At 39.6% G+C, this 21000-nt stretch overlaps 2 protein-coding genes across 4 annotated transcripts in view; both read left to right on the forward strand.

Moving 5' to 3' along the window:
* The first annotated feature begins 658 nt into the window (after nucleotides 1–658).
* On the forward strand, nucleotides 659–3948 carry LOC122987573 (tumor necrosis factor receptor superfamily member 6B-like). Its single transcript, XM_044359511.1, has 5 exons — nucleotides 659–746; nucleotides 1953–2343; nucleotides 2748–2927; nucleotides 3082–3163; nucleotides 3334–3948. Exons 1-5 carry the CDS (start codon nucleotides 744–746, stop codon nucleotides 3542–3544), a joined length of 867 nt encoding a protein of 288 aa, XP_044215446.1. The 5' UTR covers nucleotides 659–743; the 3' UTR covers nucleotides 3545–3948.
* Nucleotides 3949–8062: 4114 nt separating this feature from the next.
* The window catches only part of LOC122987145 (F-actin-uncapping protein LRRC16A-like), a 76111-nt gene continuing 63173 nt past the window's right edge, over nucleotides 8063–21000 (forward strand). For 2 of the 3 annotated variants that reach the window (XM_044358839.1, XM_044358841.1), the window contains exons 1-2: nucleotides 8064–8646; nucleotides 13868–13965. In XM_044358839.1, coding sequence (XP_044214774.1) covers nucleotides 8607–8646; nucleotides 13868–13965 — 138 coding nt within the window. In that variant the 5' untranslated portion in view covers nucleotides 8064–8606. Of the gene's footprint in view, nucleotides 8647–13867; nucleotides 13966–21000 lie in introns of all 3 variants that reach the window. The other variant, XM_044358840.1, reaches the window with a different exon arrangement.

Genomic DNA, 21000 nt, shown 5'->3' on the forward strand with positions numbered 1-21000 from the left:
GAATCCTTATCTGCCTTTTCTCCCTAAGAAGTAAAGTCTCACAGCTCACCTTTGATGGCACCTGTTGGGACATTTTTTACAAATGAAGCAGAGACACAAAATCTTACAAAGCAGTATAACATAATTTTAAGACAATAACATAAGGGTATAAGTTTCCATTTCAACCTCATAGTGTGCTGATGATGTTGGATGTCCATTTAGTGCAGGGCATTTTTTCCTTAACTTGATAGTTGCGGAGGGACAGAAAATGTCAGGAGAGAGAACAAATAGATGGCATTTACATATACACATATACACATATTACATCGTACATGCTACAGGTGTGGCGTTGACATATTTTGCATGTTAAACCCCCATGCCACCAAATTGTATGAACTCTTAATAAATTCAAGTAAATGAGAAGCTGGCTTTGTGGACTTGGAACAACAGTTTCTTTTCACTCAGAAACAGCTGACCTGATTAAATATCACTGCATTGCATCTACAAAGATGTACTTATATAACACACATAGCCCTCGTCCTAATACTTCCTACTCTAAGCTTTATATCACCTTCATTTAGCTTTCATGCCCAAAACATAACTTTAAAGAGGTGGAAGTGGTTTGACCTTTTAAATAGAGGTTATACAGTACATTATCCGCAAACACCCACTCAAATAAAGTTCCTCTGTGTGAGCTATAAATTGGAGACAGATCCTGCTGTCAAACAGTCTTTGACAGAAGTGACGGCATACACGACATCAGCATGGTGAGTGTTCTGTACAACAATATTCTGTTCAAGATTACAGAGTGCAGAGACTTTAGATGATGTTTGATAAAAAATAATAGAGGATTTAATGAAGTTTGAATCAAATACAGGGGCAGTCATAGTTTGGATACTATTTTTTTTTTTTTACATTTTATGCAAATTCTCAAGCAATCTAACTGCATGTCAACAAAGGGTAAATATCTTATTATTAGAAAATATCTTAAGAATCTGTATGATTGAGATGAGAAATTATTGTGTCTTTTTATTAATTGGTCTAATGGGAAATTAACTAAAACTTGATCACTCCCATCAGACACTTGTAACAGATTTCATATTGTATTTGTCTTAGACCTGATGCCAGCACTGTATATACAGTATGTGTTTTTATTCATATATAACTGGTTCATATTTGTAGCTGAACAGACTCAAATAGAAACATGTGTCCTACAGAGAAATAAGCAAATGAAATATTATTTTATTTTCTCTGTGTATTGATGAGAATGTTGCAAGGCAGCTGCTGTGTATTGATAAAAAATATTGAAAAATTGTTGTTTGATATAAACAGTTATTTACAGTATTAGCATCAAATGGTGCTGCTCTAAAATGATGTCTGTCACAATCATTTATAGTGTTCCAATTAATGTATTCCTTATATGTGCATTTTTTTTAATATAATTAGCATATTTACAATATTTTCCACAATTATGTTGCTAAGATTCACACAGAAAATGTGTTGAACAAACTCACTGGCAGGGTACTAGTTGCTGGACAATCCAAATAGAGTATGACCCAAATATATATCAAATTACAGCTGTTGAAGATGTTGAGGTTATATTAACTCAAATGATCATCTGTATAACGTGATACCATGAGCTCATTTAGTTGTTAAATGTGTAATGTAGTATCACTATCAATGAGTTGTTATGACTTTAAAGTACTTTAGAGAATTTGTTAACTATTATGTGGTACATTTAAAGTCACATAATATTTCTTATCTCTAGTATCATTTTACATTGTTGTGGCATTCTTCATTCATATGATTTAGTTGTGGTATTAGTATAAGAAAGAGCAGGAACAATATTAGTTTTACAGGTGGCAAACAAGAATATCAGAATTAGTAAGCAGCAGTAGATGTTATGGTACGGTAGTAACAAACCTACAGTTGTAGTAATAGTAGTAACAATGATATCACGGTTCTCTCCTCAGCTGTTCTTACCGGTACTGTTCCTGCTCCCTGCTGTCCTCTGCGGTGTCTCTGCGGTGGAATCACCTCCCACGTATGAGCATCAAGACCCGTTAACTGGGAAAATCCTCCGCTGCGACAAGTGCCCACCAGGCACACACATGGCCGCGCACTGCACCGCCACCAAGCCCACCCAGTGCTTGCCGTGCAGAGAAAACCACTTCACCGACCTGTGGAACTACCTGCCCAAGTGTCTGTACTGCAAGAACCTCTGCAATGGGAACCAGGAGGTTGAGAGAGAGTGCTCATCGGTAAGCGACAGAGTCTGTCGGTGCAAAGAGGGCTTCTACTTGTTCAATGACTTCTGTATGGCACACTCAGAGTGCGAACCCGGAGAAGGCGTTAAAACGAAAGGTAAGGGATCAGGAAAATATATGTTTCTGTCATAGATTTGTTTCTATCACTGTGATTTATTGCATGTTGAAAGATATTTCATAAAAGCCCTAATATGTACCTGTTTTTCTTTCTTCCATATGTATGGTTTAGTGTGATTGATTAAGTTTTGTTCAGATGGATATTTTCTCAGTGCATGTACATCCTAAGGGCGCATGAGTGTCTAAATTTGTGAGCCTTTATATAAGTAGCATCATTATAAACAATGCACCAATCACTCAATGATTTATATGAGAATCAGCAATAACTGGTTTCCAAATTAAAGAAGTGCAGGGCAACTCCACGCACGACGCATGGGATCTCCAGGGGCATTGCGGTGACTTAAAAGGCTGTAATTAACCAAAATGAATCGTTGTCTCCTTCAGGTACTTCTGAGCTGGACACTGTCTGTGAAAAGTGTTCCGATGGCTACTTCTCCAGCTCATCCTCCGCCACGGAGTCATGCGTGAAACAGCGGGAATGCCCCTGCGGGCAGACTGTGCTCCTCCCCGGTTCAATTTACCACAACACATTATGTGGCTCCTGCGAGGATTTTGCAAATGGAGGTAAGTCTGTCACCTTGTACTGTCACTTTTTACTCGCCAAACAGAGTCCAAAGTCCACAAGGCAATTTGATCAATTTTGGATACATTTTTGGCGCGACAAATAAAGCAAAGTCTAGAATTTAGACTCATGGAGTTTATTGATTTTCCTCTCCAGGTGAAACGCCCAGAAAATTCTACGCAAGATTATTTAGTATGCACAGGACGCGTGCGGGGAAACTGAGGAAATTTGTTGCAAGGTGAGCCAACAGTCTTATACTCCCTGTAAAGGGTCCAAAAAGCCGTCGAAGGCTTGCCTGAATTCATGTTTGAATCACCCCTCCTTTCCTGTTCTTGCATCTTCTTAACTTTTCATCTGTCAGTTCACTTAAAACACAGACGCACATTAAGCATAACTTCCCTCTGACAGGTACATCCGTAAGTCAGGAGAGGAGACTCTGCCTCAACAGAAAGGTCCTCTCTTGGATGAAATCAGAGAGTGGTTGGATAAGGCTTCAGTAGAGGAGCTGAAAAAATTGCCGGAGATGCTGAAGGCTGTACAGCTCAACACCATGACAGAAAAGCTGGAGAAGAGACTGGACGAGATTGAGCAGACACTTAACTGTAGCTTAAGTCTCTGATGTACTCAAAGGACTGTCAGAGTCCGTGGGACTAAAACATATACAGTACCTCTTTGTCTCAAAGAAGCAACTTTTTGGTCCATTTGAAAACAAGTGAAATATCCAAATGTTTTAAACATCACTTAAATTATAGGTAGTACGTATACTGACAAATCTATTTTTGATACGAGTTATGGCTGAATAATTATTATTCTGGAAATGTATGAAGTTTTGTAAAAATCTGTGATATTAAACTGTAAACTGTCATGTGCAGAAGCTAAATAAAACACGTTTTAAATGGGAAGTCACAATGAAAGTGCAATTTAACAAAATAACTACAAGGTGTTGCCAACTTTTCTCTTTAACTCTTTGGTCACTGTAGTGAAAAACATTTTTATCATTTAGGTCTATAATCAAGCGGCAACCTCTGGGGAAAATAAAGCCAATGCAGAAGTGCCAAAAACCTGCATTCTATCTAATAGCCATGGGAGAGCGACTCCACTGGCTGCAAAAAGAAGTCCGATTGTATGGAAGTCTATGAGAAAATGACCCTAGTTTTTTGATTTATTACCTCAGTAAACTGTTTCCCAGTGAGTCAATGGTCTCAATTGCTAGTTTCAAGTCTTCTTCAATACGGCATAATGTTCATTTTGTAAATTATGGCCCCATATAGAGTAAAATAGACAATAAAGCAGTGTATACTTTAGGGCGTGGCTACGTTGTGATTGACAAGTTGCCACCACAGCGACAACGATGCTTACGTAACGTAACCATTGCGTATGGGAGTAGCTGCTGCTATTTCACAGTGTTTTCAGTTCACCAAAGTTAATTGTAACATTGTGGTCGCCTAAAAAAGTCTTGTTCAGCGTTTGGTTGTAATAAAACATCCATCAATGAGTTGGATGATCAGTTTTTCCGGGTGAGTACATTTTGTTTTAACAGATTTAGGCCTGTTTTCGCTAGCGAAAATTAGCATTAGCATTATCACTGTTAACCACGGATTGTGATAGATTTTTGGTCATTGTTATCTTAGAAATGGAGACAAAGAGTTGTAGTTCAATACAGAACAGACGGATGTTAGGTGTGATCGGAAGCACTCTAGCCTTATGGATGGATAGGCTGGGGTGAAATACACCGTTAGAGATGTAATCTCTCAAAAGCTGATAATACTCGAAACTCGAAAATGTAGTAGTACAAATGTACTCACTAGAAAAACTGATCATCTGACTCATTGATTGATGTTTTACTACAACCAAACGCTGAACAAAACTTTTTTAGGCAACCACAATGTTACAATTAACTTTAGTGAACTGGAAACACTGTGAAATTGCAGCAGCTACGCCCACACGCGATGGTTCTCTTTCAACATTTGTTTCAGTATCTCACTATGAGACACGGTCTCTGCGCCTGTCCTAAGAAGCTATTTTACACTTGGCCAGTCCTGACTGGCAGACAGACGTGTTGTCTGCTCCCTAGAGGAGGGAATTCCTCCTGCTATAAAAGCCTGACGTCACGTCCTCCTTTCAGTCTAAAACCTCTTCTCACTCCCAGAAGCAACCTCTCAGACAGCAGGTGTAGCTAATAGACTAGCAATACAGTTCACAAAGCTAGACTGTTACCAAACAGTAGCTGCTATGGAGCAAGCGAAATGATGGAGCCTGAACCCTCCCTCACCATGGACAAGGTCAAGTCACCTGCGAGGGCGTGTGCATGTGGTAACAAGATTGCTGGAGCGGACACCCGTTCTGCATGTGCTGCGAGCCCTTCGTCCCCTCACTGGCTGCAAAGCCTGTGTCCGGAAGGAGTGTGTGCAGCAAAGACCCGCCTGTGAGCATGGACCTGCACGATGTCTGTAAGAGAGCGGCCGCAAAGCCCTTGCTGAGACCACCACGTCCCGTTATAAGGGAAAAAGGCTACCTAAAGTCAAATCCTCTACCAGACAACTTCTGCCGATTTTTTCTGAGTGGCTGGAGGAAGCGACCCGGTCATGGAGCAGTCCCCTCTCCACCAAAAACCTCATCCAGGGAGGGTTGGCGCTGGACTGGGTTGGCATGGAGGAAAAAGGTTTCTCTCACCTGCCTCTGGTCAAACCACTGCTGGCATCCCACCTCCACCCCACTCAGAAATCCACCATGTCTTTGGCGGGTCCTGCCCTACCTTCAAAAGCCGGGTGTTTTCAGTCATCACTGACTGAAAAAGGCTACAAGGCGGTGGCCATGTCTGTGAGGGCAATGAACGCATCATTGCTGCTGCTGGCCTACCAGGCTGAATTACAGGATGACATGTCGACCTCACCCACCCCTGCCCTGTGGGACAAAGTGTGCGTGGTGATAGACCTCTGCCTGCATCTTCACAGGTGCGCTGTCCAAGCCTCTGAAAGAGCCATGGCCCTGCTGGTCGCTCAGGAGAGAGCTAGATGGCTGAATCTATCCAGTCTCTCAGTTCAGTTCAGTGGGTGGAGGTGGGATGCCAGCAGTGGTTTGACCAGAGGCAGGTGAGAGAAACCTTTTTCCTCCATGCCAACCCAGTCCAGCGCCAACCCTCCCTGGATGAGGTTTTTGGCGGAGAGGGGACTGCTCCATGACCGGGTCGCTTCCTCCAGCCACTCAGGAAAAATCGGCAGAAGTTGTCTGGTAGAGGATTTGACTTTAGGTAGCCTTTTTCCCTTATAATGGGACGTGGTGGTCTCAGCAAGGGCTTTGCGGCCGCTCTCTTACAGACATCGTGCAGGTCCATGCTCATAGGCGGGTCTTTGCTACACACGTATCAAAAATAGATTTGTCAGTATACATACTACCTATAATTTAAGTGATGTTTAAAACATTTGGATATTTCACTTGTTTTCAAATGGACCAAAAAGTTGCTTCTTTCAGACAAAGAGGTACTGTATATGTTTTAGTCCCACGGACATTCCTTTTAGTACATCAGAGACTTAAGCTACAGTTAAGTCTTTGGATATTTCACATTTGCTTGTCGAGAAGAAACCTTTCTGAGACAGTTTCCCTACTTCTTACACTACATTTTTTTCAAGCATCTGAAGTCAAGTGAAAGTCCAAAACACACCAAGGTCCAAGGGGACGTTGAGAGCTGAGTTTTCTCTTGGATCTTAAAGGCTTATTCGGCCTGGCAGTGGCCACCATGCAAATGCATTGCGAGGAAAAGAAAAAGGAAGGTGAAGCAGTATAGCTGTGTCTCCCCAGAAAGGTGCCACCCCCTCCCGCCTCTGCACTCCGGCAGACGTTTGCCCAAGCTGTGGCCAGACCAGGTTACCGCATCCCAAAACGTCAGCCCCAACATCATGTTATTCTGGAAATGTATAAAGTTCTGTAAAAAGCTGTGATATTAAATTGTAAACTTTCATGTGCAGCAGCTAAATAAAACACATTTTAAATGAGAAGTCACAATGGAAGTGCAATTTAACCAAATCACCACAAGGTGTCGCCACCTTCTCTCTTTAACTCTTTGGTCACTGTAGGGAAAAACATTTTTATCATATAGGTCTATAATATGCCAAAAAGGTTACAGATGAATTATTTTCATTAATTCATCTGATTTCAAAAATATTTTGCCTTTCAAACAAGTTACTGCAGCTTGTCCCTCATTATAGACATATTTATCATTTTGTATAGAGAAAAACATTAAAATAAGAAATTAAAACTGATCATGGTCCATAAGCAAAATGTCTAAGTGATCTTAAAGAATAAAGCCATTTTGCTAATTAAAATAAAGCATAAAGCCTTATGTGGGATACTTAAACCCCTCAGGTTCCTTTACAGCAACCTTTAAAAAGGTAAAAGGGTACTCAGAGTTACCAAAGATGTGTGTGTTTTGAAGGTCCAGGATCCCAAATAAATCAACAGTTGGCCATGACCCCAGTTTGATAAGGCTTTTATCGATCATGAAAAGATTTCTTGTTGGTAGGTATATGCTTTGACTGCAGGCTACATCCTTACTGATAATAGTGAACCTGCCAAAATGGTCACAGTTCACATTTTCTACATCTGTGAAAAAACAGGAATTGTTACCATTTGCTGTTTTAACCTTTCCCAACTTTATAATTATAATATTCTGTAATTTCTTAGATATTTACATTTTAGTGAATTTGAAACCTTTAAATCGTCCTGATGCATATGTATTCCAATGAGGTAGCCTTCAGCTGTACATATATTTGTTATTTTCTATTTTATTCATTTTATTTTTATCTTTAATCTTCAAAGTGTATGGTAGGCCTCGGGGCTGTGCTTCATTCAGTGTAACATTCCCATTACATTCCCATAGGGGTTTAGAGTGTATTTATACTCCAAGTCATGACTTTATAGTGACCTTATTATAGTCTAGTAGGCCTACATGTTATTGCTATATTATCCCCTGAGAACTGTATTAATTTATTTAGATTACACTCTGCTTTCTCTATACTGTGCTACAATAGACTCATGGGATAGGGGAGGGGACCCAGTAGGACCCCACAAGTACCGCTAGGGGTCCCTGGTTCCCAGTTTGAGAATCGCTGGTGCAGCCTGCTCATTAATATCTGGCTGACACCAGCACCACCGCCCCCTCCTGCCACGCCACACCGCCCCGGCATCGCATCGGCTCCCTGGCTGTCGCATCACCGCGCGGGGAGGGGCCCCGGTTTCCACTATTGGCTGGTCCTGCATTACCGACAGCTTTACTGTAGGGCCGCGGCTAGAGAGGATGTGCGCGAAAGGTGGTCTTTTCATTGCTGTGAAGCGCAGAGGCTGCTGGGTTTCAACATGATTGTAAGGGGACGCTAGCCAGTTTTTTTTCGCCCACATTTTCTTCACCACACAACCTCTGAAACCAGCGCTGGTTAAACCGAAAGGAGATGCTCCCAAAATAAACGCGGATACATTGTCCGGACACCGCGAGAGGAGGAGAGGAGCATGTAACCGGGAGAAACGCACCGGCGGCGGTGGCACCACCTGACACCTCTCCCTCTCTCTCTCTCCCTCTCTCTCTCTGTCTCTGTCTCCCACTCGCTCCTTGTTTCCTCAAATTTGGAGGCTTCTCGATGTGTTGACTGAACTCTTCTTCCTCGTTTTGGGATATTATCTTCAGTAAAATGAGCGAGGAAGTGTCAGAGGTCCCCAAAGAGCTTCTGGGTAAGAAGAGACACGGACTATTTGTAGCCATGTGTCCAAACTGAAACAATCACTGATACTGTCCTCTATCATATTCCTCATAGGAACTCACCTTGTGCATGTGCTCATCAGTGTTAACATGATTTACAATATATAATATTCTATCCGCACAGTACAGCCATGTGCTGAGACAGTAGACAATAGTAGAGTTATTGTCTCAGATATTACAAATATCCAACCATTATCCCCATGTTTTTAGTATCCTGACAAAATACTATCCTCCATATCCTCAAAAACAGACATTAGTATAAACAGGCCAGACATTTTCACTGAGAATGTAGGCTAATTGCTTTAGCTTGAAGCTGTTTACATATCAGGTCCTACTGTAGATGATCAAGCTGCCTGTACATTGAATGTAATGTGGACTGCAGATTAAAAAAAACCCAAATAGTTTAGAAGCCTGTCATCCCTGTGCATACAAGTCACAGGGTTATTTCCCCCCCACAGTAACCATGTACCACTCTTAGCCTGCATTTTTTATATACTCTGCATTGTACTGTTAGTCTGCCATGTGTCTCATTATTTGTACTGATTGTGGACATACCTACAAATCCTGCAGGCTGTTTGGCTCAAGCTCAGCGTCTCTTTGTTTGGCGAAGTAGCTCAGTTTTTGACACCTCAGTGCAATGTTGGGCAAGCACAAGCTCTCCCTACATCTTTCATGGACACACACAAGCATGCAGTGTTCCTTTATTTCTTCTTTACATGAGACATTAGTGCATACTGTAGATGAGGCTTAGAGGAAAATATTGTAGTCACTTGGTCAGGCGTGCATTGACTCTCTGAGTCACAGAATATTCAGGCAGTCCGGCACTTATTTTACTCTGTTAATAGTATCTGTGGTATCGTTTATGTCCGTGTACCCTCACAAATATCATATGTTGGTTTCTGTTGATTGAGTTGTTGATAAAGTTAGGAAAGAACAGAAACCAGAGGTGGACAAAATATGTTACTTTTTTCAGTTTTATGTGAGAATTTCATCACATGTAATGTTAAAATTATGTTGTTGTTTTTTTTTTTTACCCTTTTACGTGCTAACATCTGATATATTTTGCCCCTTAAGTACTTAAGCTTATTAAAAATCATCAACTCTGTGTGACAGTATCAGTCTGTATCAGCTTCTTTCAGCTCTTTACTGAAATATTCAAACCCAAGACTTCTTGTCTTTTTTTAAAAAAAAAAATTTTGGCTGCACAATTCATTCATTTGGAAATGTTCAGATGTTTCTTGCATCATTTTAAACTCATCTCCCCCAAATTCAGTCTTATGAAATATTTGGTGTCATGGGAAAGTTTGGGATTTGAGCTAGAATCTACATGACTAATCCACTGGTGTGTCAGAAGTTAATGTGATATAAATTGCTTGTCCTCCATCTGAGTCTTCTGTCCTCTGAGAAAATTTTGGGATCTCATTAACCATGCTAACAGTCTCCTGTATCACAAATCTAAACAGATTTAGCCTGCTGACACTGAAAACATGATTTGTGTTGGACATGTTGTGTGTTTTTTCTGACAGCAGATCTGTATCTTTGGCAGGACTGAAAACTGATTTTTCATAATCCAGCTTCTCTCTCACTTCGAGTGAGCAAGTTGTCTGCAGCTATTCTCTGCATTTTCACCTGATCTCATAGGGAACATTCCTGATTTTAGTTGACTCCACTGCCCAACACTGCGCACTTACCATAAGGAATTTAGTTAGTCATGATCTTATGTGCTGTGGTGTTGTCTGGGTGAGCATATAACCAGCCATTGTTTGAAACATTCACTGGTGCCGGTGATTCAGCATCATGCAGGATCACTCTTGGCATCCTGCACGTACGAGGAGTGTCAGCATTATGCAGCAGACCGTCATTCGGTGAAATCCGAAATGCTACATCATCCTTTTGCTGTTAGAGAAATTATTTTGTCAATTTGTATTTTATATCTGCCTGAACTTGTAATGATCGGCATAAAATTAGCTGAGGATGCAAAAAGAACATAAACGCTTTTCAGGAACCAGCTTGCAACACAGAAGTGCACTCATTTAGAAACTGTGTTTATGGGCCAAAAAGTTTTCTCACTGGAATATGCTCAAATACTAAGAAAAAACAGACCCCAACTGTTTTGAACAATGTATGTATATGATGCCTAAGAAACTCTTTCCTATAGGTGACAAGGCAAAGATATGACTTACTCATCGGAGTTCATCACCAGGCAGACAGAGCAGCACCTTTGCCGTTAGCGGTGTCATGCTGCGTCAAAGCAGGAAAAACAGGGACGCTGTGTTGTGCTGTCTGAACACTGAAGAGTTAGAAGCATATTTTTCTCTGTGTGCTAAGGATGCTTACATGCATATCACCTGAAAGTCTGGTTGTGTGTGTTTATTTCTGCCTGTAAACTAGTTCCTGTCTGTGAGAGACATGCTAACTTTTGAGGAAAACAGGGTCAGATGTAGGAAGAAGGCAAAGCAAAGCAGCACTGATTATGGTGAACAATTTTGTCATCATCTCTGTGATCTTATAAAGTAGATATCAGCTGCTGTTAAACGCAAGAACTAATAATGCTTTGTCTATTAATATCGATGGATGATGCCACATAAAACAACTTTATGTGAATTTTTCTGATTTATATTTATCTTAATTTGTTCATATTAGTTTATCCCATAGTCTACAACTAATCGTAACTCACATGTGATTTCTATGATATCAAACACTGCAAAAAATGTTGACGTGAACACCTCTCTAGAGCTGGCAGCTAAAAACCAGGGACATAATCTGTGACATCATCAAGAGGCATCCTCTCCTTCCACACGAGTCCCTACTGAAATTCATCATAGTGAGACCTAGTGCACGTGCCTTAATTGACTGATATGAACCGCAGGGTAGCTTGCTCCTAAAATTTCCACCCCTGTCACAGTTTAGATTAATTAGCAGAAAAATGGAATTAGCAGGAAAATGATGGTGAATGTATGAATCTGTCAGGAGCTTTTTCTCCCCTGGACCAAAACGGCTCAGTCTCATTAAAATATACAAGGTCTCATGTTGCGTAGAGACCCACTTTAGACATCTCTGACTTATCGGGTGTTTTAGCAGTTTTAGAAATGCAGCTGTAGGAAATGGTGCACATGCTCAGTGAGCCAGCTCAAGGCCGCCAGATTAACCATCTAGCACTTTGCCTAATTATTTGTTTCACTTTGATCTGATGATGGTTTGAGGAAACCTGCAGGCGAGGATGTATGCATGCCAGCACAGATGTACACACACAGAATCCCTCTCTGTCTTCGACACGTGCACGCACACACATCAGCTGCTGTGTGGTGGGCGTATGAGTAGCGTGGAGAGGCAGCTGACCCAGTTCTGCTCTCTAAGCCAGTTCCCTGGCTGAGGAGGCTTCTACTGGGTGTGAACAATCAATCTGAACACCGGAACATATGCTGGCATAATGTGGCTGTGTGTGTGTTTAAATGGACTATGCATTTCAGTATAAATCTATTTAAAGATCGGAGCGGCCTCTAACTTTTATCTCCATTATTGATTACTGAGTTGATTATTTTTAAATGAATTGTTCGGTCAATAAATGTCAGAAAATAGGGAACAATACAGCGTCTACAGCAATGCTAGCAGCTCTGTGAGGCTGCACTTATGCATGATGGTGCTTTGAGCTAAATGCTAACATAAGCATTCTTTCATGCTCACAATGACAATGCTAACATGCTAATGTTTAGCAGGTATACTATTTACCATGTTCACCATCTTCCTGTCACCATGCTAGCATTTACACATTAGTACAAAACACAAAGTGTTGCTGAGGCTGATGGGAGTGTCATTGAGTATTTGACAAATTGAAATTTTGATGTGGATGTCATGAATGTGTGTACCTAAGGTCATTGCAGTCCAGCCAATGGTTGTTGAGACAATTTTACTTATGTCTCAAAAATGTTGACCTCATGGTGGGGAAGACGAAATGTCATCACCAGAGTCATCAGGATACATTATCTTCGAGCCATGAATGTCTGATCCAGACTTTGCATCAATCAATCAATCAATCAGTGTTGAAATATTACACTGGATAAGTTAAAGCTTTGACCTGCTGTTGGAAATAGATAAAAAGTCAGGGGGTCACCGTAGTCCTAAGGATGTATGAACTCTGTTTGAACGTTCATGGCAATCATGCGATCAAAAATGCGTAACTCACTGTGGCGCTAGGTTTATTCTAATGGGACCATGAATGGTTACACAAAATTTCACAGCAATCCATCCAATATTTCTCGAGATATTTCAGTCTAGACTAAAGTGGTGGACTGATTGAACAACAGGAAGACAGACGTTGCCATTCCTAACTTCCAGAGCCTGAGATGACATCTTCAAATTACAGGTTTTGTCCAATAAACAGTGCAAAACCCAAATGTATACAATATGAAATGATAAAACTGAGAGAATCAGCAAATCCTCCCGTTTATGAAGCTTGAACCAGCAAATGTTTGGTGTTTTTTTTCTAATTGACAACCAAACGATGAATCAGTTGTTCAGTTTGTTTGAATTTGATCCATTCAAATTGTTGACCATTCATTTTCTGTAAATCAAACTAATTCTTTCTTTACTATTATAGATAAGAAAGGACATGAACACAGGTTTTGTTAGTTTTCTAGTTTTCCTAACCTCTTATGTGTGTATTTGTTGTCAGAATTCCTGGTGATAGTTGCACATCTGACCACAGATATACACACATAAATCTGTACAGTCTATGCTACAGACAATGGAAAAAGAGCTAAAATCTGATCATGAGAAATAAGTCTTGATTCATGATGTGCAAATTACATGAAAACTAGAAGAAAGCTTACCTCCTGCGGTATGTTAAAATTGAACTTCATACAGTTTTCATCAAGTGTATGTTTTTTCTAATCAGTGGATGTGGGAGAATTATTAGATCTGCTGATCTGTGCTCTGCTGAGGAAGTCAAAATGTTGAAATTCTGGCTCAACTCAAGCTTTTGATTCATAAGTGGTCTTTGTTAAGATTTTGTGTGAAATAACCTAAAGAGATACTTTATGTAAGGCAGGATAAACCACTTTCTCTTTTCATCTCCTCTCATCATCTTTGTGTATCTTGTTTTGGGACTGCTGTCAAAGATACTTTTTTAATCCAATGCACAGATATGCAAAATTTTCAAAATTTGAGTGTGAATCTCTCTTCTTCTCTGTGCAGAGAGCGTGAGGGATGCGTTGGGGAGGAAGGTGAAGCTGTCACTGAGAAAGAGAGTTAAACTGGAGATCAAAGGAGACAAGACGGAGAACAGAGTCTTGGTGAGTCAACTCTTGCTGCTTTCATGCTACTTCTTCGTTAAGGGGAAGTAACGACTGTGCCTTTTTCTCTTCCATTCCTCTGCTCTTGCAATGAACAGTTTTCATTTAAGAACATCCAAACCTCCATGCTTTCCTCTCTCGTCTTCAGCTCTTGAAAAGCATTCTTTTTTTTAACCTAGTGAGCATCACTGCACTGTAGTGTCACACTGACTTTTTAAGTTCAGAAGGCTTTGATTTTGGGGTAATTCATTGCAACTCAAAGCTACAGAGATTACACATTTGTACCATCACCTTGGGCATCTCCTGTCTAATTCAATCTGAGGGCTTAACTGGGGTCAGCCATGATTAGCGCTTGGAGGGGCGACAACATTGGATTTCCCCTGAAATGAAGTAATGGGAAAATTTTCAAAACTGTTTCCAAAAAGCGTCATTATCTTTCAGTCCCGCTGGTCACATTGACTTTAAATGCAACCATCTAAGTAATACACAGTAGTCTTAAAACTTTGGCACACTGTGTACCCTACAAAGAAAGTCTAACAGCCCAGATATTTGGAAGCATACTGGCAGTCTTCTATAAAACCTTCTTATAAATGAGCACAGATCAAGTGCAGGAAGAAAACTCTCGGAATTGCATAAGTGTTGCACAACATCTGAATGACCGCTGATTTATATCAATCTGATGAATAGGACTTGTATTTGGAAATAAACGAATATGACTACTCTTCGCTAGTTGACAAAAAGGATAGTCAAAGGAACCACAATTCAACAGCAGAAATGAGATATTTAGTTCAGACTAAAGGTCTTTATTTAGCCTCAATCCAGAGTCATGCTAAAACAATAGAAGAAGCAGCTAATGTTAAGCACATTGACCCCAATACTAAAGTCATCCCTCCATCCATTTAGTCACACCTCTGACTGTGTAAGCACATCAGCCCTCAGCCTGTCTATTGGCCAGGTGGAAATGGCAACTCAGACCATTAACTGTTGGCAGGGAGCAAAAAAATCTACCAAATGCTAAATAATTAATACCTGGTTGATTATTAAAAATGCATATTGGATCTTTTTGGGCTGAACAAGGACGAACATCTGAAGATAGTTAAAACAGAACAGTCCTCCAGTAAATCAGTGAGTGAGCTAGGTCCATAAAGTTTGATAGCTTGAATCAGAAACCTTCCTGTGAATGTTTACTATGTGTGGCTCTGGGTGGAAATGGCAAAAGCCTTTTAGTTATACAGCTCTCAGTGGAATTGGAAGCTTTTAGTTATACAGCTCTGGGTGGAATCAACAAAAGACTTAGAATGAAGGGGACGTTTCAAAAGTTTTGTGAATAGGCGTTCACCCAGCCAAGTAGTCTGCTTTAGGATGTGATATTGTCTGACATTAACAGAAATATCAGCCAGACCCTCTGGGCACGATAACTCTTGTACACATACAGTATTTTTCAACTTGTACATCCAGATACTTGTAGCTACTGCTGGAACTTGAATGATAACAAAGTCATCCAGGGACATGAGCAGAGAGAGAGCGGTGAGAGACAGAAACGATGAGCTTCACTTTCACATCTCCCGTACTTGCTAAATGATCTGGGAGCACGCTGAGGTGGGAAGCAGCAGGAGGGAACAGCATGGGCATGGGGCATCGAGATTTAGTGACACATGCATTTAAAACCCTGTGTGATGTTTTAATAGTGAAATGTCAGCTTTTAATATCTACCAGTGTTGTAGTTGACTCCCTATAGAGAGTAGCAAAGCATTAAAGTCCCCCTCCACTCAAAAATGTGTTTTGCTCATTATTACTTCACTTGGATGTTTGAGCTTCACTGTGCAGAAGTGATGTATGTGCAGAGTTTGATACTAGAAGACTGTTTTCATATTCATCTGCTGAAGGAGGAAAATTTCAGGTTCAGAAGTTGAAGGGGTGGGCCTACAAGAAATGATTTGTGACATCACAACTAGTTTGAAAGCAAATTCTGGTCCAGTATGTATGCAAGTGTGATATGGAAACGTGAAACCTCCAGTGCACATACACTGATAATGGACTTTTCAGTGAAGTTTAAATGAAGTAATTGTACTTTTTTGAGGAAAATCCATATTAGACACAAATTATTCCAAGCAGAGTATTTTTTATATATCTTACAACATGTCTGGAGGGGATCTTTAAAGTTAACTAAAGGACCTTCACTGTAGTTGATAGCACACGGGTGCAAAAGTGTTGGACTTGTTTATAATGAACAGAACACATTAAAAAAAAAGTTGAGAGCTGAAACAATGAGTCAGTTGACAGAAAATCTATAACTACTTTTTTAATCAAAAATGACAACTTACTGGTTCCAGCTTCTCTGGGGAAACTGTAATGACAAATTTTCATTATTTTCTGACACTTTAGAATGATTAATCTGTTAATCCAGAAAATAAGTTTCATATGCATAGAATAATAAAATAATAAGTGGTCCTATTGTGCCAAGTTATCCCATAAGGCTTTAAAATCACAAATGTTATGTTATTATGAATATCTCAAAGGAAAACCTGTTTATGTTGGGAGGGATTTTCTACAACTTCAACTTGAATTCACTTCAGTAGTAAAATACATGGTCCCCCCAAACTTCCCACAAGTACACCGATCATTTCTGTTCTGTTTTTGTCACCCAAGTTTGAGGGAAAGTAAAATCAAAAATTCCCAGAAAACCACTTATTCAAAGGGAGATCCAATAAAGTGTTTTGTTTGGGGTTAGAACTCTTTTGGTTTGGCTATATGACAAAACAATGTTACTATGTGGGAGCTAGTAACAGAGACTTGTAGTCTGCACATACACACATACTCACAAAACAATGCAAAGACGTGGGAGTCAGTACTGGGAAGTGAGGAATTCCAGTGGAGTGGTTCTGGTATTTTATACAGACGCAGAGCATGAGAATGACTCGGTGAGTTTGTATCAACGCTCTGCTTGACCCGGACTGAACAAATAAACTACTGTCAGTTGTTCTACAGAAAACAGAGTTATAGAAGCCGATTATGGAGGAAGTGGCACTGAGAGAAAACAAACATGCCACAGAATTGTAGCCTGTGAGTGTTGTGGTATCTAAAGTTAGACATGATGAAAAAAAAACTATATGTTTACAGATTGTTTTGAGATCAGATGTTGTAATCAAATGAAAGTTGGCTGTAAATTGAAACACAAACTTAAATGTTTCTGAAAAGTGTACAATCATAATGCAGCAAAATGTTAAAGGGCCATTCTACTGATTTTCCACATACACATGTCACGGGGAGTACTATTCAGACCGTGAAAACAGCTCTGGAGGATCCTTCTTAAGTCTGAGAAAATAACCGGCGAGGGTCATCAGGGTTATCTGGCTTAGGCTTGAGATATTTCTAATAGAAACCCTGCAATACAGGAATGGAATTAGAGCACGTGGGGGTTTAGTGGTCAGAGAGGGTCTAACCAAAGAGGGCATCTAGTTTTTTGACCCATAATAGGGACTAAAAGTCAGGATATCTTGGCCTCTGCTGCTTTGATTTTGTCCATTCATGTTAAAAATCTGTCTCTCACACAAGTCCCTCAACTTTATGTCAATACTAAATCGCTGCAGTGCCCCTTTAAGGTTACATAGTCATATAAAAAATACAAAAATGTCACTGTGCAGGAAATTCTATTGTGCTGAGTGCGGTAATGAGTCAGAGGGTGTAATACGATAAAAGTAACAAGATAAGGGGGTGGGCATCTGTGTCAAATCTTTATTAACAGATGAAGATGTCCAGCAACATTAAGCAGCGGTCTTTCAGGGAGTTATCAACTTTGTGTTGTCTGTGTGACTAATAAGAGGAGAAAGGTGACTAATTTAATTAACTGACTATGTCTGTTTCCTGGGGCTGAGAGTGAAACACACACCTGTGGGTGTGACATCAATAAACCACAGATAATACTACTGTATTGACAGAGTAGAGGCGGCCGTTTGAACCATCGAGTATCACTGTCTTTCCTTTTGAATTTAATGAATGTTGCTTTATTTCCATTTTTGTCACTTTTGTTTTATACATCAGAACTGTAATGCTAACTTTTTCAAAAATTACAGTAATCTTGTATTTCTGGAACAGCTGAAAATGTAGATGGTCTCAGAGCAAGTAGTCTTCAGTTTTCCACTTCTCATTCTGTTGTATACTCCATGATAGTGTTAGAGATTTTAAATCCTTTTATGGTGAATATTGATCACCTGTCTACCATTATATTGTGTCTAGCTGCCTGATACATAAGCTATATGAAAATATATCCTTGCTAGCATAGTATTTCCAAGTATAAATCACAGACAATGTTAAACACACAAGTTATCAATCCTTCACTGAGACACACAGTCAAGATTTGATGCTTTTCACTGACATTTATTGAACTTCCTGTGTTTACGTACTGCAGCCATGAAGTTTGATTTACCTCAGACATCTACAGTGTAAAGTACACAGATAATGAAGGGAGGAATATGGTTATTTCCACTATCAATTTGCTTGTCTGTCAAATACACATGTGGCTTTCCCCTTTTTCCCGCCGAGCTCTGCTCAGACTGGGAGTGGAGCACTACAGTGCCCGAGGCGTCTCTTAAGCACACTAAAGCTTGATAGATACAGTCATCTGCCTCCTTTGAAGACGGAGGGACGAAGGAGGTAGAGATAATAACATCAGTCCATCAAACACACCCCGGGGAAGAGGAGAGGAGGGAGGAGAAAGAGGGAAATGGGCAGTGAGAGATACTGTATAAGGCAGAGGGGATGAAGAGTGAGAGGAAAAAGGAAAAGAATCACAAAGAAAAACAGCGACTCTTGTGACAGACAGAAATGACCAGTAACATTGTGTAAAGCTGGAAAGGAAAGCTTACACTATGTCACTGGTGACAATCCAGAAATACATAGTCCAAATCAGTGTGTAAACTTGATTTGGACTGAAGGTATACATCTGGTATACATCTGCTGTGTAAAATAACATTGTGAAAATGTTCCATATTGGACAATTATGCACCTCAAGATTTAGAGCAGAAACAACTGACTGGCAGAAAATTAATCAGCAACTATTTTCGTTTCATTCTCTGGTTCCAGCTTCTCAAATGTGAGGATTTACTGTTTTTCTTACAGACAGTGTATTGACAAAATAATTAAATTGGGAAAATATTTGCCTGTATAATTGGTGATTTAAAAAAAACAAAAGCGAGGGTTAAAGTCAGTGTGTCTGGGATACCAGAGTTATGATTTATTCTCTTTATTTATTAACACAATCGTTCCCTAATGTTAAAGGAATATTTTTGGAAATATGCCTAACAAGATTGATACCACTCTCAATTGGATATGTTGCTACAGATAGCAGCCAGTTAGCTTAGCTTAGCATAAAGACTTGAAACAAGGTGAAACAGCTAGCCTGGCTCTGTCTAAAAGTAACAAAATCTACCCACAGATAGAGCCAGGCTAGTGGTTTTCCCCTGTTTCCAGTCTTCATGCTAAGCTAAGCTAACCAGCTATTGGTGGTAAATTCATAGATACTTTATACTATACAGACATGAGAGCGGTAATGATCATCTCATCTTTCTCTCAAGGCAAGAAAGCAAATAAGCGAATTTTCCAAAATGTTAAGCTTTTTATTTAACCATCTGTTTTAGTTGAGTAACTTTATTGAAAGTGAAAAAATTCAAAATGTTGGCCTTGGACACTATTTTTTTTTTTTTTGTCATTGCTCATAATCCAGAGATTTTCAGAACTATCCAATATCAACCTTCTTGTCTGGCAGCAGGGTTTTTTAGATTGACCAAACAGATATGAAAGGAGAACAGCTTGGCTTAGACCTGAAGATCATAGCTCTTTCTGTTGTCCTGCTATCAGTCATGTAGCGTTGTTAATCATTTATAAATCCTTGGCTGCCATTTAAAACTATGGTATCAGATTGTTGAGTTAGTGGTCAATGTCTTCTTGATCTCCTGTTCTAAATAATGTAAAGTATATGGGTGTGTCCTAGTCAGAGATTGTCACTGATAGTTAATTGCTTTATTTCATGTCATTGTTTGCTTTGTAGGAGTGGCACTAACACTGCACAGATGACACAGTGTGAAACATAGCAGCTACAGCATAATCCTATTTAATTTCCATGACACATCAGTTATACTCATAAGATGCTTATCAATTAAGTTTTGGAGTGTTTAGGGTTTATTTAATGCTTTCAAGATGAAGCAGGTAATTTCACATACAGTCACTCAAACCAATACCTGACCCCAGGATGTCAGCATTGCACATCTTTTTTAAAACTATTGCTTGTAAATCTGAATTGATCCTATTGCCGAAACAGATGTCTTTGAACTACCATAGATTTCTGTTATGGTTGACACATTTATATTTTTTACATTACATTTTAAACACTAATCAGCGACACCATTGTCTTATGTCACACTAAATTAGGGCCTTAGGAATTTCTTGTATTGCAGATATAATGATACAAAATGATGAACTAAGGCCCTAGTTTTATGTTAAGTCACCTATAAACTGTTTGTAAAGAAAGATTTATATAAAAATATATATATAGCTCATATCTGCTAACTGAATGAATGGTGCATCACAGCATGTTTGTAACAAACAGTATAATGCTATGCACTTATATTTCACCAACCAACTATTAAAGCCAAGTTTCATCAGGTCTAGTTTAACTGATGCTCATTTTATTTCTGTTTCTTTTTGACAGGGATTTTTCTTCTTGAGGGTTATGTAATGCATAACTACGGGAAATTGATCCTTGCTTCACTGCCCACACAAGTTGAAAACTGTACTTTTTCTTTCACTCTATTTGTCTTGATTTCGACCTTGACTGTCTAAATACAGCATGGACCAAACATTTCCTGTGGTTTTATCCCTCATAGTCTCACATACTGTATTTACCTCTATGAATAATAATCTCAATTGTCAGTTATACACATATATATAAAACGTTTGGAATACATATTGATTTCACTGATTTTCAGTGGAAATTGTAGCAACAACTCTGTATGTCTCTGTCAGATTCTTCAACCTGTG

The sequence above is a fragment of the Thunnus albacares genome, chromosome 8 (genome assembly GCF_914725855.1).
Source record: "Thunnus albacares chromosome 8, fThuAlb1.1, whole genome shotgun sequence".
Classification (NCBI taxonomy): domain Eukaryota; kingdom Metazoa; phylum Chordata; class Actinopteri; order Scombriformes; family Scombridae; genus Thunnus; species Thunnus albacares.